At 55.9% G+C, this 27909-nt stretch overlaps 6 protein-coding genes across 6 annotated transcripts; 5 read left to right on the forward strand and 1 right to left on the reverse strand.

Annotated features, from left to right (window-relative positions):
- Positions 1 to 675: 675 nt before the first annotated feature.
- On the forward strand, positions 676 to 3967 carry F5144DRAFT_590212 (glycosyl hydrolase; the record flags this gene model as incomplete). The annotated part of the gene is made up of 4 exons (XM_066790139.1): positions 676 to 1869; positions 2713 to 2753; positions 2869 to 3187; positions 3221 to 3967. 4 exons carry the CDS (start codon positions 676 to 678, stop codon positions 3965 to 3967), a joined length of 2301 nt encoding a protein of 766 aa, XP_066646366.1.
- Positions 3968 to 5277: 1310 nt separating this feature from the next.
- F5144DRAFT_544943 (HSP20-like chaperone) lies at positions 5278 to 6186 on the reverse strand (the record flags this gene model as incomplete). The annotated part of the gene is made up of 4 exons (XM_066787329.1): positions 5278 to 5453; positions 5524 to 5529; positions 5600 to 6019; positions 6159 to 6186. The coding sequence occupies 4 exons, from the start codon at positions 6184 to 6186 to the stop codon at positions 5278 to 5280; spliced, it is 630 nt and encodes a 209-aa protein (XP_066646367.1).
- A 941-nt stretch (positions 6187 to 7127) lies between these two features.
- Positions 7128 to 8484, forward strand: F5144DRAFT_112543 (Snf7-domain-containing protein). The gene is made up of 2 exons (XM_066782141.1): positions 7128 to 7488; positions 7571 to 8484. Exons 1-2 carry the CDS (start codon positions 7441 to 7443, stop codon positions 8246 to 8248), a joined length of 726 nt encoding a protein of 241 aa, XP_066646368.1. The 5' UTR covers positions 7128 to 7440; the 3' UTR covers positions 8249 to 8484.
- An 8764-nt stretch (positions 8485 to 17248) lies between these two features.
- On the forward strand, positions 17249 to 18223 carry F5144DRAFT_112806 (uncharacterized protein). Its single transcript, XM_066782142.1, has 2 exons — positions 17249 to 18005; positions 18117 to 18223. The coding sequence occupies exon 1, from the start codon at positions 17407 to 17409 to the stop codon at positions 17950 to 17952; it is 546 nt and encodes a 181-aa protein (XP_066646369.1). The 5' UTR covers positions 17249 to 17406; the 3' UTR covers positions 17953 to 18005; positions 18117 to 18223.
- A 4815-nt stretch (positions 18224 to 23038) lies between these two features.
- On the forward strand, positions 23039 to 24007 carry F5144DRAFT_544946 (uncharacterized protein; the record flags this gene model as incomplete). Its single annotated transcript, XM_066787330.1, has 5 exons — positions 23039 to 23183; positions 23367 to 23401; positions 23544 to 23613; positions 23722 to 23870; positions 23954 to 24007. The coding sequence occupies 5 exons, from the start codon at positions 23039 to 23041 to the stop codon at positions 24005 to 24007; spliced, it is 453 nt and encodes a 150-aa protein (XP_066646370.1).
- Positions 24008 to 24370: 363 nt separating this feature from the next.
- F5144DRAFT_112832 (uncharacterized protein) lies at positions 24371 to 25565 on the forward strand. Its single transcript, XM_066782143.1, has 2 exons — positions 24371 to 24380; positions 24455 to 25565. The coding sequence occupies exon 2, from the start codon at positions 24744 to 24746 to the stop codon at positions 25401 to 25403; it is 660 nt and encodes a 219-aa protein (XP_066646371.1). The 5' UTR covers positions 24371 to 24380; positions 24455 to 24743; the 3' UTR covers positions 25404 to 25565.
- Positions 25566 to 27909: the final 2344 nt, after the last annotated feature.

Below are 27909 nucleotides of genomic sequence, written 5' to 3' on the forward strand. Positions count from 1 at the left end.
CGGGGGTAGTAGTTGATACCCTGGGAGTGATCGACGCATGGTCGTCCTCGATCCCGATCACACCTCGTTCCGGCGTTTGGATCCAGGGAATTCCACCAACCTTAAAGCCGGATTAGCTGGCAAATAAAACCTCCCAGATGCACCTCCCAGATCGAACTTCGGGATGTGGGATCGTGATTCGTGTGGAGTGGTTAACCCAATACCACCCCCCGGTTTTTACCAGGTTGGGTCAGTTGAAGTGACAATCGCTTCCCATCTCCCCGTCCCAGAATTGCAGTCAAGCCCGTTTCACTTAATATTCGACTTGGCGTTTACCCACAACCCTGGGCCGGGACGGGAACCGGGAGTCGTGGATCCGCACAACGGAGCCTCCTTTCCCGCACTGCATTGGTGATCGAGTTATCTTCACTACCGGTTTCCAAATGATCGGCATAGCGGGACCTGGAATCGTAATTAACCGGTCCAGGAACATGGGATTCTCCAGAAAGCGAATGGAACGTGAGGGTAGCATGAACGACAACATGATGTTCAGGGCCACCCCTTGGCCTCCTTTTTAGTTGAGGGGACCGCCACCCCTGGATTCAAAGATATTGACCCAACCTATGTTGGCCCAACCTCGAAAAGGCCATAGGTGATAGTAGTAGTACGGTAAATCCAGCCGTGCAACCTCTCACGATGCTGGGGTCAGTCTTATTCACGGCCTTGGCCCTATTGGGTTCGGCATGTGCCCAACAGTCAGAAACTTTCACGAATCCCGTCCTATATGAGGACTTCCCGGACAATGATATCTCCATGGGGCCGGACGGTGCCTATTACTACTCGGCGTCCAACTTCCACTACAGTCCCGCTGCCCCTATTCTCCGGTCCTACGATCTCGTCGACTGGGAATTCGTCGGCCACTCGATCCCGCGCCAGAACTTCGGCGATGGCTACGACCTGCCGCCGACCGGCGAGCGGGCCTACCGCGGCGGAACCTGGGCCTCGACGCTGCGCTACCGCGAGAGCAACAAGACATGGTACTGGATCGGGTGCACCAACTTCTATCTCACCTGGGTGTTCACGGCCCCGAACCCGGAGGGCCCCTGGACGCAGGCCGCCAACTACGGCGGCGGAGTCTGCTTCTACGACAACGGCCTGCTGATCGACGACGACGACACCATGTACGTCGTCTACACTTACGACGGCGGCAAGCAGGTCAACGTGACCCAGCTCGCCCCGGACGGCCTCAGCACCGTGCGAACCGAAAAGGTCCTCGAGCCCGGCCAGGTCGGCGTCGACGACGTCGAGGGCAACCGCATGTACAAGATCAACGGACTCTACTACATCCTCAACGACCACCCCGGCAGCACCGCCTATGTATGGAAGTCCACCTCCCCCTGGGGTCCCTACGAAGGCAAGCCCCTCGCGGACAACGTCCAGAGCCCCCTCCCCGGCGGCGGCGCGCCCCACCAAGGCAGCCTGATCGAAACCGCCCAAGGCGATTGGTACTTCATGTCCTTCACGTGGGCCTTCCCCTCCGGCCGGCTGCCCGTGCTCGCCCCCATCACCTGGCAAGACGACGGCTTCCCGACCCTCGTCACCAACACCACGACCGGCGGCTGGGGCACCTCCTACCCGCTCCCCCTGCCCCGAAAACCCCTCAACTACACCTGGTCCGAAACCCACTACCCCTTCATCACCTTGACCACCCTCCCACCCACCTTCGAATGGAACCACAACCCGGACACCTCCGCCTACGCCCTCGCCCCCGACACCGGCCTGGTCCTGCAAACGGCCACGGTCAACACCACCGACGACCTCTACTCGGCGCGCAACACGCTGACGCACCGCGTGCACGGGGAATTCCCGACCGCCACGCTCGAGCTGGACGTGAGCGGGATGGTGGACGGCGACCGCGCGGGCCTGGCGGCGTTCCGCGATCGCAGTGCGTATATTGGTGTGCATCGCACGGGGGAGGGGTGGGAGGTGGTGGCAAGGTTTAATATGACGTTGGATGAGTGGGGTGGGCCGACGTTGGATTTGGGGGAGGTGGTTGAGAGGGTGGAGCTGGGGGCCGAGTTTGGGGGGAAGGTGTGGTTCCGTGTGAGTATGGATGTGAGGCCGGATGGGGATCATGGGGCCGAGTTTGAGTATAGTGTGGATGGGGAGGTGTTTGTGCCGTTGGGGGGGACGTATGAGTTGTATACGGGGTGGGCCTTCTTTTTGGGGTATCGGTTTGGTATCTTCAACTATGCCACCAAGGAGTTGGGAGGGAGTGTGACGGCGGTGAGCTTCTCGACGGGGTCAAAATGACGGTGATTTGATTGAAGTTGTGATGAGAGATCGAGATGATCGGTCGAGGAAATCCGATGTTATTCATCTTTTGAACCTCTGACGTATTTCGGTCTGACGAGAAGGTGATGTCTGACGTACATGATCTTGATTGGTATGGGACGAAGCTAGCGCGAGAGATATTGACGTTGGTGATGATGAATATCCAAACATTTAGACGAGTCTAGATCATTGTCAGCTGATTGCTCTGAAGTGCGCACATCAACACACCGTCGTCCCATATCTCATGACGCCACACTGACCTTCGCAATGACTCTTCATTTGAGGTCGCCACTCGCCTGTGTTGCATAAGATGTCTGTCCCAAGGCCCCAACCTTTCGTCCCCCCTACATACCTCCATCTTATTTCCATCCCGCATAACAACCACTATCATGTCTTCAGCGACATCAACAACCGCCGACCTGGGAGCCTACATCGCCCAGGTCTACCACGAAAACCACGACGGCAGCAACACACAAACAACCTACGCCGCCACCCCACCGCCCACCACCACCACCCCCCGCCAAAACCCCCCCAGCGACACCAACCCCGCCGCAGCGACCACCACCACCCCTCCTCCCATCACCACAACCACCACCACCCGCCGGCCCCCGCACCCCCCCAACTCCACCGCCACCGACCCAACCGCATCCTCCTCTTCCCGGGCTGCTTTAACCCCCCCCACCTCGCCCACCACGCCCTCCTCCAGCAGGCCTTCACCCGCACCCAGACCGACCTGCGCGTGGTGGCCGCCATGGTGCTGCCGCCGGACGACGACCGGCTCGCGGCGAAGGAGGAGCAGCGCAAGTGGTTGGGCGAGCGGGGGAGGGGGGCGGCTAAGGGGGGGGTGCGGGGGCAGCAAGGGGGGGGTATTGGTGTGGGTGGTGATGGTGATGACGGCGGGGGGTAGGGGGGTGATGGGACCGCTGATGTTGACGCTGACGCTGTCTCTGGCGCTGTCGTCGAGGGGGGTGGGTTGCTGCTGACGAGGGCGCAGCGCGTGGCGTTGTGGAGGGGCCGTTGTCCGCCCGCCGGGGCTGCCGGGGCTGCCGGGGCTGGTGTCGGTGGGGGTTTGAGGGGGGATGGGTGGATGTGGGTGTATGACCGGAGCGAGGAGGAGTGGCACGGGTTTCGGGAGCGGCTGGTCGATGCGGCAGGGCGGGACGGGTTTGAGTTGGAGTTTGTTTGCCTGCTTGGGGCGGACTATGTCGGGCGGGGTCGGGTGCCGTGGGGTTCGTGGGATTGCGACGGGATCGTGGTGGGCGAGGTTGGTAGGGAGGTGGACTTTGTGGCGAGGGACGCGGACGGCGGGCGTCGGATGCTGTCGCTGGCGTGGTGCGAGAAGTGGGAGCCGGTGGGGGAGGACGAGGATCAGCAAGGCGCGGGCACATCCATGAACGACACAAGACAACGGCAGTGGATGTGCCGTGGGAAATACGGTGAGGGCCAGGGCCAGTGGGTTCGATACGTCCCATGCCCCGACGACGAGAAGACGGTACACACCGGCGGATCGACAAGGATCCGCGACATGATCGCGAGTTGCCCTTCTGGGCAGCTGCTCGAGAGGCTCGAAGGGGCGGCCATGAATCCTGACATGCTGGCGGAATTTGTCATGGATGCAAGGCGGGCGTCTAGTTCAAAGCTATTGGTTCTTTAATTCGCTAACTTCGCTGTTTCAAACCTGCTTGCCTCAAGTTAGTGGATAGAAAGTTAGAACATAATGTGTAATAGCCGATATATTATATCCCACCTTCAACAACCAAGGAGCCAGAGCACACTTACCGAATAAACACTTGACCGAACCTGTTCCCCTAGCCTGAACAACACAATATTGGGGATATGCTTCTCCCTTGCCCTCCACAACTTAGCCACTCAACCATCCTCATCACCGCCCTTCCGCCATTCCCGTCATTGACTCCCAACATCATTCCACCCGCTCTTTCCCTTGCCATCCTTGAAAGGGTCTACCCAGACCTCGTCATGCGGCCAAGCAACCATGCATGCACCTTGCCGGACAAATTCTGCAGCTTCTTTGGCTGTGTAGGGAGCTGGTGGTGGATTCGAGAGTTGTACTGGGGTTGAGGGGGGAGGCTGTACAGCTGCGTTTGAAGGGACGCATCCCTTTGGTTTGCCGGAAGGCATTGCGACGTTGCCGTCTTGTCGTTCCGGCATCCGTTTGTTTCGGCAAGCGTTGAAGGTCGGAGCCCAGATCGAGGTTCAGCCCTTGCAGACGGACGGACCTCCGAGAAACGAGAAAGTGGCATGGGCGCGAGTTCACTCTTTTGATAAATGGCGCAGTCCGATCAAAATCGGCTTAGATGGCCACGAGGACAAGGTGGCACTGTGGGGTAGGCAAGTTGATTCCTCCCTTGCCGCCACAAGAAGTCTCGCCAGCCTCCATGGCCAAGGTTGGGCTGGTCAGCTTCCTTCCCAATGTCGACGAGAAAGGAATAATGCCGCTTCCGCTGGAGGGAACGATAACGAAACACTTTACCTCTCAGACTTGTCATGTCATTGTGTTACCCCCCGCGGCTGGGCACACAGCGAGCTGTCGAAGACATCGGAACTGTTTCCTAGTTCTCATGGTTCCGGTCACACTAGATCTCGACCCGCCTCCGACGGTGTCAGCTATGCCCAGCACTATATTTTTGTGTCCCCCGGAAAGCAGGAATCTAAAAGATTAGAAATTTCACCGCCATGGCACTTGCAAACCGACCGCGCAACATCAACTCATGGCAAAGAATAGCTCCATTCGCCGAGGCAAGAGGAATAGACCGATCTCAATACATCAGATTGCTCCGCCGCTGCGCCTGTTGTAGGGCCACACGGGCCAAGCGCCTTATAGTCCGTTTTGCTAATCCGTATTCATACCGCGACGCTTGTCCGGGGCTGATATCGACGTGTTAGGCTCGAGGCCTTCAGAACGCGAGAAGGTGGATCCTGCTAACAGCTTTGCTTCCTCCTCCTTTAAGAGCTGGCAACCGCCTCCTTGCCATCATCAGCCTTCGCGGCCTTCTCGGGCTCTTCCTCACCCTCGAGTGGCGGCATGTCGTCGTCTGACTCGTCATCGTCCTCATCGCCAGTAGGCATGCCGGCGCCACCGCCCAGCTTCGAGAAATCGATGCCGCCGAAGTCGCCGCCGCCTGCAACAGTGGTCAGCAAGTCTGCAAATATGTAGGACCCTGTCCGAATCTCATGCCGCCGAATACGTACCCATACCTGGGAGTCCACCTATGGGCGAGGGTTAGCTAACAAGACAACGACGAACGTTTAGGTCATGACCACTTACCCATACCCATGCCGCCAGGGCCGCCGGGGCCACCAAAGTTAGCACCAAAGTCGTCTTCGGGGGCCTCGTTCTGCTCGTCCTCATCAACCCACTTGTCGAAGTCGGTCTTGAGGAAGTGAGCCTTCTTGGCGTCCTTGAGCAGACGCGGCCAGTAGGTCTCGCCGAGTTCCTTCTTGCGCAGCTTCAACTCGACATCGCGCGCGGTGTGGCTGGTCTTGCTTTCGGCGGGGTCGATCTCGGCGAAAAACTCAAGCTCGACATGGTAGGTCTTCTTGAGCGTGTCGGAGCGACCCTCGAACGAGAGGCCCGTCGGCTTGAGGTCGAGCTTAATGTTCCCCTTGGGCACGTCGGGCACGTTGATGGTCAGGTAGACGAAGTTCTTTTCGGCATCGACGTTGGACGAGCGCTGCGCCCAGAGGACTGCAAAGGCAAACAGTGGTTAGCACGCAGCGCAAAGCGAAAATAAATCAATCGCGGGGTACCACCCGAGCTCCGGGGTCAAAACCACAAGTTGGGTTTAAAACAACAATAGTCGTAAGGAATTGACAAGCGAACTTACCCTCGGGTGTCACCTTAGTTTCGGCCATTGTGATCTGTTGGGTGACGAATGTATGAGTTTGTGTTTCTAAGGCTTGGTGTGGAGGGGGCTGAGGAGGGGTAGCTCAGTTGCTGGAAACGGACGTTTTGCTACTCAAAATCGAATTATAACCGTACCCGGGAGTCAAGTGGCTGTAATGAAAGCGAAGTTTTGTTCCTGAAGTGAAATGGAGGTGGTAGTTGGAAGTTGTCAACTCGAAGGTTCAAGTTCGGCGGGACAGGAAGGCACCAGGTGGGATGTTGTGAGGCTGCAGGGTGACGGTGGAATTCGCCAGAAGCCCAAAGATTCACTGGCACGGGCCATCTTCAGGCTGAGCTGCTCCCCCTCCTAACACAGCTGCGGTGAGTGGGGTCGGGAGTCCTATTAAGCTTTCCTTTAGGAGCAGGAATAGGCATTCCTGCAAGTTGCTTAGATTTTAAATCCCATGATTTAAGTTGAGTGTTGTTCTCGATGGCCGTCTAGCTTCCGGAAGACTACGTGCCGCCTTAGTCTCAGGTATGTATGTACATAGTTACTTGTAGATCATCAGCTTCCCCTGCTCAGCTTTTCTCCATCCGTACGAGGAGTGGCTTAGGGGCAAGAGCGGGGAAGTCCAAACAGGCACAACAAAACCCGCCGGGCATTGTATACATGCATTCTCTTCGAACGCCTAGGAGCCACATAAAAGTATTCATTCCATATTATTGCCGGCGAAGCTATTTCAGTATACCAGGGTCGTGAAAGACATTCCGCACAAACCTCGGTGGTTCTGCTGCCATGGATGGAAGGCTCGGAGGGTTTCACCTCCAAACCTCGCAGCCCGAGAAGTTCTGCGCAACGGACCTGGCCGGACTAATAAATGGTGGACTGAATCTAATAAAATAGAGCTTAGCGCCAATTCCAAACTAACAACATCAACTATTCACGGGCTTCAACAAAAGAAGACGTCTCTTTGGTCCGTTCTGGCGGCAGCTGTGCAAGATGGCGGGGCTTCAGGGCCGCGCAACTGCGGGTCCAACGGCCAGGCGGGGTTGCCTGCCCCAGCCCCTGGCCCAGCCGCTCAGGTTGCCCGGTGAGGCTCAAACGCTTGGTCCGAGGCATCCCAACGACGTCAGCGCCCACGACCGCAACACCACCGACGATAGTTCTGCCTATCGGCCATCACGGCAGCACGTTTGGTGACCGCGATAAGAAGCAGAAACACTGAATCAATTGAGCAAAAGTATCACCAGCCCGCCACCGGCCGACCGCAACTACAGCAACCATGGAGACGATCAGGAACATGTTCGCGAGGCCAGACCCCCAAGCCCAAGTGCGTCTACTTCCCGAACCAGCAAAACCACCACCCCCCCCCCCTCTCAATAACTGACACTAAACCCCCCTCCCACCTCCAGTTCCGAAAATGCAACGCCCTCCTCCGCGCCAACATGCGCAAGCTCGACCGCGACATCTCCGCCATCAAGCAAACCGAGACCAAGACCAAGAACCTGATCATCGCGGCCAACAAGCGGGCGCAGCGCGGCGACCCGTCCCGGCAAAAACAGGCGCAGCGCGAGGTGCGCGACTTCGCGCGTGAGCTGATCCGCACGCGCAAGGCCGGCGACCGCCTCGTCACCGGCCGCGCCCAGCTCGCCAGCGTGCAGATGCAGGTCAGCGAGGCCTTCGCGCTGCGCCGGATTGAGGGGAGTATCAAGGCCAGCGTGGGGATCATGAAGGATGTGAATTCGCTTATTCGGCTGCCGCAGTTTGCGCATACTATGCAGGAGCTGAGTGTGGAGCTGATGAAGGCGGGGATTATTGAGGAGATGGTGGGGGAGGTGCTGCCGGATGATGCGGATATGTTGGGGGAGGAGGAGGAGGAGGCCGAGGGGGAGGTGGATAAGGTGCTGGGGGAGATTCTGAAGGACCGGATGGAGACTGCGGGACCGTTGCCCAGCGTGCCGTTGCCGCAACAGCAGCAGCAGGTGCCGGCCCAGAAGCAGCAGGCGCAGGTGGAGGAGGAGGACGAGGAGGAGGATACCGAGGCCATGATGGATCAGATGCGGAACCGGTTGGAGGCGCTGAGGAGTTAGGGGCGGTATGTGTTGTAATACTTGGGGATGTGGATTGTGTTGTTGGCAAGAGCGGGACAGACATTGGGCATGGCGGCGTTTGGGGCGTTTGGGATAACGCTTGTTGGCGCGAGCGTTATCACGTACACATCTTTCTTGCGAGGCACTTTCGGCCAATTATTGGGATATACATAGGGTTTGGGGTGAAATTTAGAGTTGTTGCGGACGAGTGATGCTCCCGGTTCCCGCTGGCCAAGTGCTGCACACAACATCTCCGGTTCTCCTTTTAGCTACCCCTTAACCATGATACAACGTCACCGCCATCATGGGTCATTGTTATCAAAAGCACTTTGTCAACAAGGTTGAACGGACCGCGCCGACGGCGAACAATCTCGACCCATGCAACTTTGAGAAGTTAGCCCAGCAGGGTATGGTAACTCCCGCCCCATACATTCCCGTAGGGGGGACCAACCTCGACATTGTCATTCGGACCCGTGGGGATTTGCTTGCAGTTGTGGTTCTACGATTGTAAGTAAAGGTGTGCGGCAGTTGGGTTCTTAGGTTCAGTGATAATCCCAGCATAGAACTTCACAACGTTTTCTAGCCTCGCTTCAACAAGTAACAGATACTAACAAACTCATCAGAGGTTGTACTCCGTCCTCTGTAACCATTTGGAATGTTATGTTAGGGTCTTGTAACATGAAGGTGCCAGTCGGAGCCACCTAGGTACCTTCTTGACCGAATGGTTTGAAGCTGCTTGCTCGTGACATTTTGCCCTACGGTTCTCTCCCTTCTCTCTGCTATGCTCCTTGAACACTCAAAACAAGAAGATATCACCTCTCGAGCCTCAAGCTCTTAGTAGAAAGAGGGATCCTAGGTTCTACCATCTTCTCGCTCAGCCTTTGAAGCCGAGGCTCCCCATGTCCTCCATTCTAGGTACCACTATGTTCCATCCCAACCCCTAGCCCAACCCCTCCTGCCGCTCCTTCCTGCCAGTACTATATATACAAGTTCCCGCACGACCACTGTCACCGCCTCCTCCCAATTGAAGTTGAACACCGGTTTAGCTCAGCGGTATTGGGAGGAGGACCGGTTGGACACCAATCGAAAGAGGACCGGTTCGACTCCCCCTCGCGGCGCAAAACTCTAAAAAAAAAAAAGAGTTTTCGTAACCACCGACCTCCATTCCACCGGGGAATGGGGCTTGGTGGTGAGCTTTTTGCTTTTCTGCGCCCGACATATCTGTTAATACCTTTTGTTATTTATTTACTCCTTTAGTTCTTTCTCTCTGTAAGTCGTCATCGCGATACATCTACATCAATCTTATATGAAGTTGCCTCGGTCCCTTTTGTTTAAGCCCCAATACCCAAGCAGCGATTAACGATCAATCAATCAGCGATGGGGTTGTAACATAGACTCGAATATTCCACGAGCATTATGCTTTAGATTGGATATGAACACGAACAGTGTCCTTTCTTTCCAGCAAGCTAGACATGAGAGCTCGCTAGTTAGGTTGTTAAGAACCCAAAAGTCCCTACTAGCCGACGTTTCCATCATGGAAATAAGGTCAAACCCCCGTGTAAGCACTTCTCGAGTCGTCTCACTCACCCTGAGAAGTAACCTCCCGACACCGGTCATCGATCCACCCACAAGACTGTTCAAATCTGCTCGCTCGAGCATGGTTATGGATGACTGTCTAGCTGTCAAGACTGGTAACATGAAACACCACAACAAACGGCATTGCTATTTATTGCATCTCGATGTAGTGAATCAACTAGCATAAATACTTATTTATGAACCGTCAGACGTTTATGTAATTCTAGAGATTTTACTCCGCCGTATGTTGAGCTTTGCACACACCACTGTGCATTCCGGGTACAATTCCCGCGGACCTCAAATCCCACATGCACTGTACCCAAACCCCGAAACAGAGCTCATCACCTATTTGTCTGTTGGTTAGTTGAACGGAATCTGCCAGCCGAGCAACAAAAAAACGGCGTTCATCTCGGTCGCCCGCGGAAACTACCTAGGTAACCATCGCTGTCAATGATCCTCACCCGCTCAGATCCGATCCGATCAAACACCAAGACCCCAATCCAGAACAAACAACCCGATAGGACCAACTCCCCTCATCAAACGATCACATCGCACTCTCGACTCCTGCCGTGCCGCGGAGGTTATCATTGTGTGATAGATCATGCAGAACTTAGCGAAAGCCAAGCCCAGTCGAGTCGTCCCCCGCGCGCCCCGCGCCCATTGTTATCCCGCACTTTTTGTGAGCTATCACATCCAATTGGCCCGAAAACGATCGGAGGGGGCGCCGTCACATCACCACATACCACATTCAGCGTCCCCGGGAGGGGCAATATTGTTCAGCTTCATTCGAGTCCTGTTTGTTCTGCGGCTTGATGCGAAATGGGGATGGGATGGGGGACGAGTCATATTTTTTTGTTTCTTTCTTGGGGTGTTGGTTTTTAACGAATACACATAGATTGGTTATTGAGGCGTCGAGTCTAGGGTTGGATAGGGCAACTGAGCACTCAGGTGAAACCTTTGGGGGCGAGAGAGGAGAGGAGAAACGTGATGGACTTGATATGCGGCTTTTTGTTTGGAGGACAGCAACCACGTGTGGGCGTGGGTGTTTCATTTCACTATAGGAAGTCGAACGAGTTTCCTGTTTGACACCCCTTAGAGGGCAGGGAGGGGTAAGGACACTCTGTGATGTGATGATTAGTCCAACCCCAAGCATGAGTTTCATGAGATTTCCCTCTTGCACGCGTCTATCGTCGCGACGGCAGTGTGATGAGATCTGGATCCTCAACGGTCTGTGATTGGACCTTGGGCATCCCTCGCCTTTCGCCCTGTGGTAGCATCGTCCGCATTGGCGCGCCTCAGGATTGTCGGACTGCAACTCCTCAGGTTATTCTTAGGCATGCCAAAGACAATGTATCAATGACACGAGCGACCCGCCGGATCTCGCGGTGCACTGCCTGAATACTCGATGGCTCTATCGCGGAAAGGGAAGGTGTTGCATTGTTGTACTGACTTTGGACTCGTCAGTTCTGTGAAACCGCCATTACGAAGCGAGTCCAGTCCTCTCCATCACGAGATACTAGTGACTCACTCATCCCAAACATGAGTGGTGTTTCCCAAGAGATTGGCGTGCTGCAATCTGCTGACGACGATAGTCGCTCGAGAACGGAGGAAACGGAGCCTGAAGGAGCAGCAGCTGATATTCCTGACGAATTGTGACTGAGCCAAAGATGACACTGGCTAGGGCAACCAAGCCCAATAAATGACAGGATTGTCGACTTTAAGTGATACGAGACGCGTGTGGTTGGACGGCGGAGGGAGCCCACACCAACCACCCCGTGTAAGTCGGCCAAACTCCACCCGCCCCCGACTCGGGGGTCCACCTCTCCGGCCTGGCACCGACGAACCGGAGAGTCAATTCGGGGTGGGCCCGGAGTCGGATACTGCCTGCGGCCCCTCCTGCAGGCGGCGAAGCTTGGCGATGCGCGTCAACTCGTTGGTTTGCATTGACGAGAACGAGACTGCCTCTCCAATCATCCTCCAAAGCTGAAGAAAAGAAAGATTATTGGTGGCGATTCCAGCAACCAGCTTCGATGGTGAAGAGGCCGCCACCGAGTCAGCCGTGAAAGTGCGCTCCTTACGGGAAGCACCGAGACGCGTAACTCATGGACGGCGACAATTTACTTCCCCGACGAAGAAAGAAATCAAAGTGTTGCAACTCCGCCATGCGATCACGCCTTCTCCCGCACGTGCAACCCCACGAACCGTTCTGTGCCATCAAACCCCAATCTCTAAACCCGCACTCCTCCAAAATGAGCGCGCCGAGACGCGACAGCTGACACCTTACCGAGCCACCAGAACCCCCCATCACTAGCAACGATGTGAAAACAGCTCAATCCCGTGTCTCAAACCCAACCTCAGGGTCTCAAACCACACACCGATCACCATCAAACCCAACACCAAAAGTAAACTCACCCCGCCGCCACACCGAAGCCATCCGCCCCCCACCCTCCTCTCAGCAACCCCAAACCGCGCGGGTTGGTGGTGGGGGGGACAAGCTCGGCGGGCTCCATCCCAAACACGTGGGCTGGAGGTTGGCTCGTTGGGCTGCCGCCCCCATGGCGCCGATTCTCAGCCACTCGGTCGCCCAGCCTTCCCCACGCGCCCCCCTCGCCCGATTCGGGGATTTCATCCCACGCGCGCCGCGCCGCGCCCACGGTGGCGGGCAGCTTTTCTTTTTTCTCCCGCGGATCCAAACCTCTGGGGAGATTCTTCGCCTCCCTCCCAGCCCAGCGCCCCGGAGATAGCGACGTTGATTTCAGGGGGAAGTTAAAGCGCGCGCGCGCGCCGGGGGGTTGGGTTTGGACCCTCAAGGTACATACTTACCCAGCGTTTTGGGACAAGACGGAGCCGACCCTGAGCTAGGCAGCTGGGGTTTGTCGAAAGCAAGGGTGGGAAAGGGGGCTTTTTCGCCTAAACAAGCAAGTCCTTGGAATGAAAAAAGGAAGCTGTGGAAAAAGCCGTTGCCTAGCTCGCCCAGCGCAGGCGAGGGAGAGGCCCCGTCCCGGTGGTCCGGTCGTTTGGGACCTAGGCAACGCTAGGGGGTGAGGGATCAAGGTTGTCGTCGTGGAGACCTCATTTACCGACGGAGGCAACCGAGCCCAGGAGTTCGGATTGCAGATTCTGCAAAACGGTGAAACCCCGAGAAAATCTCTTCGCCCGGCCATCTCGGGGGTAATGCGCCGACGACAGGACAAGGGGAGCCAACGGCCGGGCCGACCGCGGCGAGGGTTCCGGCGTCCGGGGCCCCGGTCCAAAAGCATGGTTGACATGGGTGGTTTTGTCGTTCTTTGTCGCATCTCAGCCAGGCCAGGGGGGAGAGGCGAGCCCTGGTCGTCCTAATCGGTGCATTTTTTGAGTTTTCTGGGACTGACCGGCCAGCCGGCTCACCGGATAGCCTCGACGAACAGATTGCAGATTTGCGCTTGGACTCCTTGTCCGGGTCGGTTCCCCGGTCCCCCCTGAACGAACGGTTGAACGCCCCGTCAGCACAGCTGGAACGGCTGGTCAGCTTCCCCGGACGAGGGTAAAGATGACGAGTCAGTGTTTGTTTCGATTTATCGTGTGCCAGATGCACGACGACCTGCATATGCCGATTCGGCTGTCGCGGAACCGCACCCGGGGCATTCTCGACCTGTCATCCGGCGGAGATTCCCATCCAACCGTGATGGGTTTCGAGGAGAAAAAGGAATAAAAAGGAAATGGGACAAAAAGCTGTCCTTGTTGTTTTCTTTTTGGCTAATTAGCCCGGTAGCCCCGGTGAGCCCGGGTTCCCACCGGTTTGGTAGGCTGTGGATCCGAGCCATGTTTCATCCCTGCTTCCCCGTCCCTCGCGTCAGCTTCGTCCTCCATCGCGAAATGGCCTGGCCGCTATCGACATGGGGATGGGGGGTTTGGGGGATGCGAAAAAGAAAAGACCGGAATTGCGCTCCCCGCCTTCCCAAATTCCAAATTCCCACGACGACGGCGGGTTAATCACCGCCTCGGCCTCGTGGTGATAAGACCTCGTACTCAGTCTTTGCCACCTTCTGTTCGCGTGCAAGCGCTATCGTGATCTTCCTTCAGAAACCCACTGATAAGCGGCGCCTGGTGCGGGCTGGACCGCGATCCTGTGGGCACACCGTTCGAGACACACCGGCCGCCCTCGACGGTCAATCCGGGGGAGCGTGGCACCCTGAGGAGCGGAGCGCCGTTCGCCGACTAGCGGGTCAGGCTAGGAGCGTTAGGGCGGGTCGGATCCGCATTCCGGTCCATCTGGCGCATGCCGCTTCCCCGGGGCGAACCCACCGACTGGTCCGTTCCGTTTACTGTGCTGGACTGGACTGTGGTGTGTGTAGGTATGTCACACACCACACCCGCAGCCAGCAGCACATCATGCAGGATGGGGGGTCCAGAGCTGGAAAGTGCAGTTCCAGGACAAGCGGTCTGGGGAGTCTAATGCGCCCAAACGGGACAACTCAGCTCGCCTTGCAGCAAGGTGAGGCCCGGGAGTGCGTTGGTGAGGGGAACTGGATCTGCTAAATTTGCTAAGTTTTGCTAGATTTGTAGACGGTGTGCAAAATGCCCAAATGCGGTAAGCACCTCGACCTTGGAAAGCCCTCGTCAGAGCTCAGCTCAAACAAAGCGCTGTCTGATTCAGTTGCCGCGGAATCAATCAGAAATCATCCGGGAAGAAGACGGTGAGGCTTGCATATCGAGTTTATCAAGTTTATCTCGACTTGCCATCTTGGATTGGCGTTATCGGCGGTCGGATGCAGCAGGGCTGTCCGCATTTCGGCCGATTCCAGGTTGTTTGAACACACTGTCCGCCAAAAAGTGCAATACAGAGAGCGGATAACGCAATCATCGGAAGCCACACCGGCAAACTGCCGAAATCCGCCTTTTCACGCCCGTAACGGTTCTGTCGCAACCGAAAATCTACGGTCGCGAACGTTGCCTCCGAACTTCGGTCCCCCCTCCCACCTGCCTTTCCCGATTAATAATGATGCGTATCCCCTCCTATCTTCGGTACGAGGAGATAGCGATCGGTAAGGTGAGATGATGTAAACGGAAGTCGAGGTAACTCCCACACAGTAAGCAGCAGCTTCTCTCGACGGCGCTGTGTTTCCCCAGTCTGACTCAACGCCGCAGGGCGGGATTCGCCTACGCCGGCATGGCATTCTATTCCCGGGAGCGGGCGGCTAGATAGGCAGCCCTATACGCGACAGAACGAACACAAACGGGCTTCGATTGTTCGCCGGTCGGTCTGGACATAGGGCTGCGCCCGCCTGCATGTAACCACTCAACCTCACTCGCCCACGATTACAACATGCCAGCTGCCCGATACGCACACCTGCCTTGCGATCGTGATACCGTCGCAAAACGGAGGCCCAAAGTCTTTTCGGGTAGGTGGGTAGGTGGGCAGGTAGATAGGTGGGTTGGTAGTAAAAGCATCGCTTGTTGCGCGTGATTTTTCTCAGATGCGAACATGCCGCAATAAGGCAAGGAAAAAACCAGTAAAAAATATAAACACATGCCCGCCCACATGAGACTTTGTGAGCCCAACGTGAGGGGTCACGGTGACGTTGCATGCCACCTCGTCGTCACCGGGTCTGGGCAGCTTTCGGGATTGCGGTGAGGTGGGTGAGTTGGACAGCGAAGACTGCACCTTGGTGTTGGCAAACGTGGGAAAACAGGGCTCGCCCGCTCGCCCGCCCTCCCGCCCGCAAAAGCTATTTTCAACAGCCGCCGCAACCAACAACGGCAGCGCCTTCAGCACACATGGACAACGCCCACACCACAACCCCCCAAAAAAAACATGCGGGTTGGCGGCCACTTGTTTCGCTGTCCTTTTTTTGATGCCCGCGAACCTGATTTCATTTAGTTAGGTGGTTTGGTGTGTCTCGTCGGGCTCTTGGCCGGTGTCCCGGTGCCGGACAAGGTGAGCGAAACGGGATGGAGGGCAAGCAAAGCATGTTTCTGGTTTGTTGGTGGGCTTGGTGGGTTTGGTAGGCAGCCACCAGTCAGGGCTCGAGTTTGTGCGGCAACTGGTTTGTGCGTTGGTGATAAGTCAAAGGAGGGCCAACATCCAAGGGGAGAGAAAAGCAAGCAGCCGAGCCGAGACAATCAAGACAACCATTCCTATCGAAACAAGCAACACCATGTTTGCAATAGAACAGCGCCACTTGGACGCGGTAGTCATAACTCGCTGCCGCCTCCCTCACCGTTACGCCCGAGAGGCGTCTAGGCCTGTGGTGTTGTTTGTTTGTTTCTATGCACATCGCCTCGAGATGAACCAAAAGTGACTCGTCGCGCAGTTTGCCGTCACCCCCCAGGCGGTGAGGCGCGATTGTGGCAGCTTTGGGCGTCGGAAATCATGGGGTAACAGGGGGCTTTGATCTCCCGGGGAGCCAAGCCGGGGAAGGGGCGTCCAGGGTGAGCCCCCAGACCGACCGTCCCAACTTTGAACCCTTGCCCTCGGCAAGACGGAGACGGGCCCGGAGCAGGGGAGAAGCGCGCGATTCATGAGAAACCATAACGGAAGGGGGGCAAGGGTTGGGCCGTTTTACAAAACGCTGCCCAAGATACCTGAGATCCCGGGGCGCTGGGCTCTGGGCCTCTGGGCCTCGTTTGAAGAGGCCTTTCTTCCCCAGCTCAGCCCCCGGATTCGGGGGGCACGCCGAGTTGCTGACACGGGCGTTCCTCGTGTATGGGGGCGGCGTTGCGATAGGCTCCGAGTGACTCCCAGTTTGTCTTTGTCCGACCCAATCCCGATTTCAAATCCAGCACACAAGGCCGACGTGGTAGCAGAGCTTATGGTTGTGCGCCAGTAATCTGTAAGCCGGACGCACACCCCAGGACAAAAACGTATATTTTTTCTCTTTTTGTGGGTGCGAAAGAAATGCGAGGGACGGATGGCGGTCAGACACCGCAACTTGTTCTTGGGCGTGCGGCGTGTGCGGTGAGCAAAAGGGCAGCTTCTGTTTGTCCAAGCGTATGCGTGGGGGCTCTCCCGGTACCAATCCGGGCCATTCGAAATTCGAGAAGGGGGCCGTGGTTGGGCGTACCGCCCCCAGGCAGCCCTGTTGGTTGGGTGCTGGCGAGGATTTAGGTACCTTGGGGGGAGTCACGATGCATCCCCCGCGGGTGCGAACCCGACGACCAGCAGCGTCCGAAGCCAAAAGTACCTTGTCAAATTTCGCGTGCCACATCCCGCCTCCCCCCGGTGTGTCAGGGGCCCCTTCCAACACACACGCCCCCTTACTTTGCTTTCCCGAGTCACCGTTTTGACCCCCTCGGCATTCACATTTATTCTGCCCCACGCAATCCTGGCTTTTGGGACTGCCCAGGTACCTCCACCCTTGCTGCCTTCCCACCCACTCTCCACCCCACGATCTCTGGATATAAGAGGACCTTCATCCCATCTCTCTGCATCGTTGCCTCCCCGATTTGCCTCAACAACTCCATTACAACAACATCATCAGTCGGTGGCCAGTACCCTGAAACAATAACAGTAATCCACCTAGCTCCACAACAACCCTCAACCAGGCACACACGTCATCCCACACCAGCAAAAAAACACGCGTCTTACACAACACAAAATCACCATGTTCGGGTTTGGTTCTTACGGCTCTTCGAGCTCATCGAGCTCATCGAGCAGTTCTTTCGACTCCTTCACATCCCGCAGCACATCCAGCAACATGGCCTCGCCTATGGATATTGCACCGCGATCCTCTTCTCGGCGGGGACCCGACCCGGAGTGCGCCTTTCCCTCGTGGCCTAGGAGGTCATCTCTCGGAGAGGGCGAGTCTTATGAGCGGGCGACGTCATACATCACCGACGACGAGCTGTTTATGGACGTGTTCGAGGACGACGCCTGCAGCGTCTCGAGCAGCCAAGGCAGCGCCTCGCCCGCCCACTCCCCGGCGGCACCAGTTCTTACCGAAGCCGAGTTCCTCCAGTTGCAAAGGGAGCAGCTTGCCTACCAGCGCGAGATGAGGAAGATCGCCCTGGCCGAGAAGGAGATGCGACGGAGGCAGGCCGAGCAGGACCAGCGGCGGCGGCGACCGGGTCCCGGGAAGCGTTCGGCCTCGGCCAAGAAGGCGACCAAGAGCAAGCTCTCGGCCATGACTACCATCACCGAGGCTGAGTGAGCGAGCGGCTCCCCACATGCGGGTGCTGATAGCGGCAGCTCCACCCCCGATCGGTAAGTGCATATCTTATCGCATTTTCCCATGTGCGACCAAGCAAGCAGTGCATTACCCGAAGCTTGCCGACACGGGCCAAGATAGGAAGTTGGACTAACACATGGCGACAGAAATCAATCCAGCATTGACTCATCCTCGGGCATTCGGGCATTCGTCATCAACATCCACTGTTGATTACCAGCAATTATCCCGTCGCCCGGGACAGATGCACACACCTTCCGGAAAGTTCTACCGAGAAGTGCATCTTGGCAAAATCAGCCAAGCTTCGCACACATTTTCAAGTGTTCGGTTCCCTTGGCCTCGGGCCTGCTTACCGAAGCGTCGCCCGGGGACTACAGCATCAACAGCCAAGTTTCGGCACAGCGAGACAGAGATTTCAACCGGTCGGGGTGCTCGGACGCGCACCGACCGAACCCAGAAAATACCCTCTCTCTTCAACTGGGAAGGATTTCAGCACGGGCTCTGGGAACCAAAATCTACGGGTTGGTGGAGGGGCATCACCCAAGAAAAAAACGGCCCGTGAGCCGGGCCTTCGTTCCGCGCCTTCACCGCCTGCAATCACAGGCGCACAACCGGCAAATTGCCGAGACGTACCCGAACCCGCCCATCCGCCCACACAATGGGATCGACCAATAAGAGACCCGCCCTCCTCCACCTGGGGCAGATCTTGGTCTGGACACTCTGATCGGCAACCCCGGCCCCGCCAGTTCGGCATCCGATTTCCTTTCCGGGAGAGCGTTTGCGAAGCATTCTTTTTCTGCATCTTTTTCCCCCATTCGGCGCTTCATTTTCGAACCGACTTTTCTTCTTCTGCCATTCATCCTTGCCACAGGCTGGTTGAGGGCTCGTTCTCATCGCAAACTTTTTTTTAATCATGTCCGGGCTTAATAAGCGGTGAGCTCACCGGCTCGGTGGGACGGCACTTCAACCCCGACTCACCGACGCTACAGCCATCGTCGGGCCAACTTTTTTTTAATACTTTTTCTTTCCTTTTTTGTCTATCCTACGGGACCAAAGCGGCATCTGAGCATTTGAATGAAGCATTTTCAGGAACTGGGAACAAACGGGTTGCAAAACATACCACGGGGGCTATCAAAAAAGTTGGGGGTTATTTGCACTTACACAGGTTCAGTACACACTGGAACATATTGGCATATGGGATCATCGGCATCTGGAGTTTTTGTCTTTTTTGCATTTTACTATTTTTGGTTTGGATACCCCTACTTTTTGTTATACCGTGGTGATACCCCGTTTTCTGTATCGTTGGGTCGGCTGCCGAGAAGTAGCTTGGTTGGAAGGGGGTTGGTTGCTCAGGGCTTGGTTCTCTGGTAGATATTAGCTAGTATAGTAGATAGTCTCAATCTGATGGTTACCATCAATCACATCAGCCTCAAGATCCTCATTGCCGGTGATTGTCAGACATTAACTCTTCCCTTGATGGCCACGCTTGAAGTAAGTCAGTCAGTCAGTCGTAGTTCCACCTCCACTTGTGACCTCTCTCAATGTTACCTCTTTGAACGTTGCCTTCCAGGTTGTTAGCGACAACACAAGACTCAAGTTAGCCGCAGACGCGCGCTTGCAACCGCGTCAACCTGTCGTCGCGAACCGCACCCGGGACCACAACGCCGACAACTACGGCAGCCTAGATATCTTGTCGAGATACCACAAGATAGGCTCGGTATTCCGAAGCTGGATTCTCCTTTTCGGCATAGATAGCTAACATGATAAAAGGCGTCGTTGTTTCCCGATACGAGAGTTCCTTTCATCGTCCTCTTCATTGGTGGACTCACTTTTCCCGCTTCTTCCGGCCAAGACTTCTCGACAGCACTTCGCCGGCGGATGGTGTTAGTTGATACCGGGACGGCCCATACGCTCGTGGAGTTGTGCGGGTTATGGCATCTCCCGTATTGCTACCTACTCTGAACTAGATCTTGTTTGATGTGGTCACGATTCAACCTCCCCTTGCCACGACCGGGAACCTACCTTGGGAGGGTGGATGGGGGCAGAACAACGACCCGTCGAGCTTTGAGGTTTTGGGGATATGAGGGGAAATCTTTCATGGCATATGTGCGTTAAGCTCGTATTCTAGATTGTCTCATCTTCTAGGGTAGGTGTGGGCGATGTCCTATCCCAACCCTTCCCTCCTACCGTCCCAGCAGGACTTGACCTTGGAAGTTCTTAAAGTGACCAACACTTACCCTCTAAGCATTTACTCCCGTTAAGAAGAACATAAGGAAACAATTCTCACAAGGGGGAAGAAGGATGAGGGCCCTAGGGCGCAAAGCGGTGCCTTTCACGTCTCGTGTCCCTCACCCGTCGACACACTTGTCGCAGATAGCTCGCCACGGTCATCGGTGAAGCTGCCCAGGAACTCAAGGCCCAGGAACTCAAGGCCCAGTGTCTCCGGCGAGAATGCAGCAATACGAATGCTCTGATATATTTTATTCACGAGGTGGTCTGATGTGAGATTCCAACCCTCTGTCCGATATACAACTGAACCCGCCCACGGGCCCAGCCAGAGGACACTGGTTCACATAAAGCCAGTGTTGTTGAAATAATAGCCAGTACAATCGAGCAGTATGATATAACCCCCATTTCGCAAAAGCATAGCAAAAGAATCAACGAGCCACCACCTGCAACCTCCATGGCAGGATTGTCTTTGGCCCCCCGGGTGTATGTATCCTCTGCCCGAACGACGCGGTAGGTATGTGCGACGAAGCTCCATCACGCTCCTCGGAAAGATCTTTAGTTTCCTGTAACCTCCTTTATGATCTACTGGTGCTTGTCATCGACATCTGATGATCTCGACAGGCAGCCACTCCCGCTATGGGGTGGTATCTTTGCACTTCACCTTGATGCTAGGAGCTAAAGAGGAGTATTACAAAGAGCACAATGGGTTCGAGAGAAACTACAGTTATTTGCAAGTAACTAATACATGATGTGCGTCGTGTTACTATGTTTGACTCTGCGCTGAAAGTTCCTGCTGAAGCTAACATGACTCGTGGCCGGCATCACGAGACACAGTGTCGAGAAGAAGGACATGAAGAAGCTGCGTGAGGCTGCTATATATACGACTCAGAGTACCTATCTACAATGAATCAATTACCGCCATACTAGAAGGAAGGCATGCTCTTCCTTGTTACTAGTCATTGTGTTGGTAGGTGGTGATGTAGAGGTGGCGACATCGGGTGGTGATGGGACGAAGCTTTACGTCACTGCTGCCATGAGACGTCTTGAAGAAAAGAAAAGTTCCCAGGTAACGAGTCAGGCTCGAACGCCTCTGATTTGGTGGTCTAGTGTTATGAGTAGACCTACGAGCCTAACTATCGCCTTACGTGGCCCTCACAGGCCATCGAGGTGCCGCAGAATCGGGACCGTATGCCACGCTGGGGGTAAACCTTGTGCTGCCGAATTCTACCTCCCTGACTTCGGATAATATGGATAGCAAGGACGGCTCTGCTACTATTTACACGTACTGTATAAAATGGTTTCGGATAGTGGGCTGGGTAGTTGAATGACTTGGATTGGGACTCGCCCTCCGCGATCTGGAGCCCTAGTGGGCTTCGCGACAGTTTCAATTTGATATTACAACAGGCACGATATGCACATCTCCACCTCACGAGCTCTCAGTCTGGGCCTATGGAGCTACAGCATTACATAGGAATCAGATACGGCAAATGATATGGTGCAGTTTGGAGAGTCTAGTCGAAACGTTTCTGGAGCCGCCCGTTGGCGGATCCTGGCCACTCGTCGATAACCCTAGACGAAGTAATACCTCTCCTGAAGTGTCCGTTGCCGCTTCCGCTCGGGGCTCGGCCGTCGCCACTTGTCACTCCGTTTTTTCCAGCCCATGACCCTGTACTAGTATCGTTACATGGTGATGAGTTATACATTGATCTGTCGATGTTCAAACCCTGGCCCCCATCTGTGACCGAACAACCATGTCTGCTCGGCGAGTTTTTGGTTATTAATGAAGCCGTTGAATTAACAAAGGGTCAGGCGCCGATTGAGTGGAGTCCTCTATGTTCTCGTCACATTTGGCGAGCATCTCATTTCTGATCCTGCCGAGCATGACGCAAGAGACCAGCGAGGGTATTCATGGCGTCGGTCGCACTTTGAGGGTTGAGGCAACGTTTACACCACGTGGTGATCATCTCAAGCTGACTGCGGAGCCCCCCGGGGCTTGTGATGAAGTGGTTATTGGTGTTGGAAGGAACTTTTGCCACTTCCGAGCGTGATATGAGCCTCAGCTCAGCTCTCAGGCTTAGCGTGTGATGGGCATGCGGCCCGATCCAGGCCGGAACGCGCGATCAGCTTAGAATCCGCCGTCTTTTTGGGGTTAGGGGGCAAACCGACATGGCCCTTTTGGTCCTGTGGTCCTGGCCGTTGCCAATGCTGGCAGGGATCAGGAGTCTTGTTGGCGCCAACAACGGATAAGCCGTGGCGATCATCACTGCATCTGCGTCTCTTCCCCGGAGTTGTTCGCTGACTGCGGCCGAGTGAGTGGGTTTTGAGTTTGGCTCATCGGCACGGCGGCAGGGCTTAACAAGCGGAAGTTATGATATTGTCTCATGCTTCTTCTTTTAAGATCGACGGGGATCAGGGAGAACGGCCGTACTACATATGGCTCGGCGTATAAGATCAATGCGCACGGATGTCCCGAACGAGATGCTGCTTAATGAGAGAGATGAGCAGGCCATTCCAAAGCTTTGCTGTCTCTGGTTGGGGGGTAACTAGAAGGAGGACCGAAAACATTCAATTCGTTAGTGGAATCCTTCCATTCCAGTTTCGAATGAAGTGCCCACGGCAAGCCCGTGATCAATCGCATCAGCGTGATCGAGTCTTGTGGCGGCATGTCACCTTGCTTGGCGTTTAAATCGATCCCTTTTCGAGTTGTGTGATCCGCCGGCATGCAGTCGATTTTCCGCGCAGTGCACAAAGAACCAATCGACGCCACAGATTGTCCGGCTCGAATCACGGTGGGCTTTTGACAATCCACTTCTCTCCTCGGTCCTTTGTCACTGTTCAACAAATGGAAGCTGTTCCCCACCAAGCCGGAGCCGGCACCCGGCTGTCGGCTACTGGCAGGAGTTTGGCGAAGAGCAAAACGAGTTTCCGCTCCGGAGTGCTGGCGGCGAGCTGCACATGCGCACTCGGTCGTCACGTTCCTTTGGTGGGTGAGTTGTCGTCTGTACAAACCGATGAGGGGTGAGGGGGGTGAGACAGCGCGAGCGGTGAAGCTGTAAGTGGACCAAAACAGACAATGCGGACTCGAGACGGGGAGGATCTCGAGCTGAGGTGACGATTGAGGCGTCGAGGGGTGGCTCTTTGAGGCTTGAACTCGTGACACAACCACTCAGTTACTGGTGGGCGGAAAATACGAAGGGGTGACTGGGTAAGGGACCCGAGACCGGGGCTGCAGGTCTTGGAGTTCATTCGTTCATATTGATGTTCATGCGATGCGAGGTGGGTGACTTCGAATTGGGGAAGTTGTTCATGATGGGTTTGCATGATCCATGCTGCACTGCACTGCACAGCTTACACGGCTTGCACGGCTTGCACTGCATGCACCTTCGGTGGATGGCAAGCGGCAGGAATTCGCTAGTAGTAAGTGTGCTGGTGTACCCGAGGTCCTCCTGTGTTTGTCAGCGTCGCGGAGGTGGTGTGATGCCGAATTACACGATACGGGTAACGTTATTTTGCGAGATCCTGCAGAGGCAAGCGAGTTCGAGATTTCTGATTTTCTGATTTTCTCTCTCAATCAACGCGGGGAAGAGGCCAATGGCGGCGTGTTCTTGCTCGGTCCAAGTCTGAGAAACTCGAAAAGGAGGGTTGAGAAAGCCCGAACTCGGCCACGACGCTGTGTGAGTGGTTGCGTTGCGTTGTATCCAAGAGCAGTAGTCCGAGAAAGCAATGCTGATGCCATGTTCGTGTGTGGTGCGTTTAGATTGCGATGCGCAAGGTCACCGTGCTCCCGCGGGCCGTCACGGCCCAAGCATGACCATAGTTATTTTCCCCCGTCATTCCCGTTGCAGTCACTGGCACGAACCAACAAGCTTCACTGACAGATGCAAGACGGGATGTGATGTTTTGATGTGCTGAAGGAACAGTGCAAGGAAAACCCTTGCGCTCGACATGGGATGAAAAGGAAGCTGCCGTCGGCCCCGCCCTTGCTTGCCCTGCATGCGGGGATGAGGAAAGAGGCCAAAGCTCCCTTCCCGCCGGTTCCGCTTTGACCTTTCAGGCCCTCCCCCGGTCCATCAAATTTGAGATTGCCAGACCAGATCGGGACATCGGGACATCATTGAGTTTTTTGACATCATTCATGTTGCAATCGGGTCACTGCCCGAGGTGGAAGGTCAATTGACCTATTTGTAAGTCATCATCTACTGTCATCTTCCATAATTTGGTACACTACCGTCATCTCCTCACCTTCTGACCGCTTTAGAATTTAGATGGCTACCCAGGCTGCTAGGTAATGCGAGCAATGACCGGCGGTAACATCCGGGATTCCGGAAGCGCACGTTGCGGAACAAACCCCACGCTGTCCAACGCTGGGCGACAACGACGATGCCGAGACCCAGGCTTTCCCTTTCCACCGCTACCGCCGGGTGACGACGCCGTGGGCCTTCCAGAACAACCGTGACGCAGATGGGGTGACGTGACATTTGGCTCGTTTGCGGTTGCCCAGGGCACATGCAACCACTTTACTCTGACGTTTGACAGCATATACGGCCATGTCAGGGACGGGGCGCCGCGACTGGCTCTGCTTGATCGATGACGGAGAGGGCGGCGCAACGCGACGCAGAGGGCGACACAGGCACGATTCCGCCCACCACACAGGGCCTCCACAGGGCCACCGGTCCCAGCGGTCGGGTATGGGCCTCTCAACGTGGCCGCCTGGTCGGCGTGTCAAGAAGCGTGACCTTGCAGCCCGGCCACAGCTCGTGGCCGCGGGGGCGGGGGCCGCCCTATCCTATCGAGGCTTTGCGGGGCGGCAGGGTGGGTATGGACGCAGATGCTATCGTGATGCATGGCTTGATATGGAGATCGATGGGGGTCACCTAAGAAGACCCGAGGGCCCAGCGCAACCCAACCGGAAGTGCTGCTTTGGGTTTCATCGCCTGCGAGTGCGCCGTGCCTGCAGCTGGTCGAATTTCCCTCCTCGTCCCGCCACCTCCATTGGCGGACCCCTCAGCGATGCGGGGGTTGGCTTGGGGGGCAAAGGAGTCACTTATAGCATTTTATGGACGAACGGCGGCACGCCATTGTTGGCGATGGTCGGGTGCTGTGCAGGTATGTACGTAGGTAGGGGATGGGATGATTCGAGAAGCGCCGTCCGCGATGAACACATCCGAAACAACGGCCAAGGCGAATCAAGTCTCGCAGCTGCATAACCGTTAATCGGGACGGATGCACCGAAGCTGCCGGGAGCGATTCGGGGGCACGTGTTGTTTTGATGTGATTGGAAAGCGGTGTTGTGCATTGACAAAACCCCCAAATTCATCTAGTCTGGCCCGGAGTGAGGCCCTCTCACTAAGAAATGTGGGAGACCGTTGAGGTTATGCGACTTAATCTGCAATTCTCAGGTAAAGTGGGTGCACCTGCAGCCCGGTATGGTGGGGTGCCAGTGTAGTACATACACCAGAGTTTGGGGGTTTCAGAAGCCGCAGGAACTTCGTATTCAAACAGCACCAAAAAGTTCAACTCCGACTCGGGCTTCACCGCATGGATTCTGGCAAAAGACGGTCTGCTGTGTAGTGATTGCCAGCTCGACTCGAAGCGGGACGAACCGGAAGGAGGAGCGGGGTTTTCGAGCCTGTGAGCGAGCTACCTAGCATCCAGATTGTCCATGGAGGCCAGTCGGCTGTTCCAGGTTTGAGTGGCCGTTTCCAGTTTCCAGTCTCCAGTTTCCAGGTTGGGAATGGGGAGTGTGAATGGATTCTGTAACTGAAATACCGGGAAACATTCAAATCGCAGAACCCCTTTCTTTTCAGGGGCACCGTCGGGTTAGTGTCGTTGTAAAATCCCGGAAAATCCAAATCCAAATGCAATATCAAATATCAACTGCCACTGGCCTGGCTTCATGACTCGTTTCAGCTGCTCCATTGTCCTCCATCCTTTGAAGGACTCGAGTGACGAACAATAGGACAATACGGCAGGGACGTTTCGAAAGGTTGAGGGTGGGAAAGCGACAGGATCCCTGTGAGCACGGTGATAGCAGCCGTGATTGGCTGCATAACAGGGATTTACCGACCAATCGCCAGACAAGGCGCTTAAGACCCTTGCCCTCAGGTGTGGTTCCCCACTTCTCCCCGCCGCCAATTCTTGTGGCTCCCCCACTCCACAACCAACCACATCGTGAATCTCCGACTTGCAAATTCGAGGAACAAACCACGATCCATTCAGACGGAAAGGTGAGACGGGACGGAAGGTGCTGGGAGTTGGCATCTGACCCGGAACCAGCCGATTTCAATATCTCGAGACAGAGCAACAATTGCGACAATAAACGGTTTTTGTCAACACGAACGAAAAGAAGAAGGAAAAAAAGACAAAAGAAAAAAAGTGCACTTTTGCGTGCTTCCCCGATTATGGACGGCACAGCTGCTGCGGGGCAGAGTTCCCGCCTGCAGATCGTTGCAACCTCACAGGTAAGGTACCGCTTAAGTTTCTGGAGGTCATCTCTCTTGCGCTACGACCAGCGCGGCAACCTCGAGCACACAGACGGGCTGCAACGGGACATGCCAGCGCCATGACCGCTGCCCAATTCGCAATTCAGACAGCACATCTGCCACCTGGGCCACGCTGTCATCGTGGAGTTCGGCACACCCGGTCTCTCGGCCCCGAGGCGGCCTCTCAAAGGCCACTTGTTGTTCCCTTATCAACCCATAGCGTTGACCTGGTGGGAATACCACAGTACTTCGTAGATGAGGCGAGACGGCCAGCATCCGCCTCCTCTTCAGCTGCGAGGGGGGAACAGGTCATGCGGCCTCGTCAGCAGCAACGCCCAAAACCCAGCAGCAGGTTCTGGGGACGGTCAACAGCCAAACCAGCAGCAGCGACCGAATTATGGCAAATATTGGATGTACCATGTACGGCGGATGCTGCAAGCCAACCACGGTTGATGCGGACCGCTGCAAAGCACTGCTCAAGTCCTGGCATCCTGTGCTTCCCACCAGTGATGGGGACAGATCGAAGTCACTCTCTGCTCCTGCAGACCAGGGTCTCGTCCAGCCCAGGCGCAAGCCGCATTTCTACTCGCAGGACACCCCGGCTGCTAGTCCCGCCCTAGTCAATGCGCATCTTGCCATCTGCCTTTCCCTGCAGCCCCCGCGGGACCACAGAACACCCCCCTTGGCCCTGGCCGGCCCGCATCTGCTCCCAGATTCGCGCAATAGGGTGCAAGCGAAGAGGGAGGGCAGTGAAGAACCCGAACAGCGCGCAGGAGGGAGCAAGCAGTGAACAGGCATTCTCATTTTATATGTGCCCCATGGCGCCTTGCCCCGTCGCCCAGTCGCCTGTCGAGCCCCATCCGATTTAAGCGCCTACGATGGCTGGGGTCGTCTTATTTTCCGGCACACCCTCGTGGCAACAGTGTACTTGTCTTTCCTTTTCCCACTTGCCCTCCCAAGGTTTCTGCAACCCTATTCCCTCGTTGACGCACATTGTGCATGCGCCAGAGCGGTAAAAAAGAAACAGCAAGAACTTGCGCGGTAATTTAGGGGGCGCAGTTTCGGGCGTCCCAGACTTATACACAACTTGACCTCGGACCGCTTCTTCACACCTCTCTGCCGCTCTGTTATTGAAGCCGCTCGTCTACCCGCCGAAGCTCTTTTGCCGCACGACAAGCGCCGAGCGTACTTGACAAGCACCCCCCTTACAAGGTTCCCGTTCATGAGGCGA

Source organism: Chaetomium tenue (genome assembly GCF_020726465.1).
Source record: "Chaetomium tenue strain MPI-SDFR-AT-0079 chromosome Unknown F5144scaffold_2, whole genome shotgun sequence".
Lineage (NCBI taxonomy): Eukaryota > Fungi > Ascomycota > Sordariomycetes > Sordariales > Chaetomiaceae > Chaetomium > Chaetomium tenue.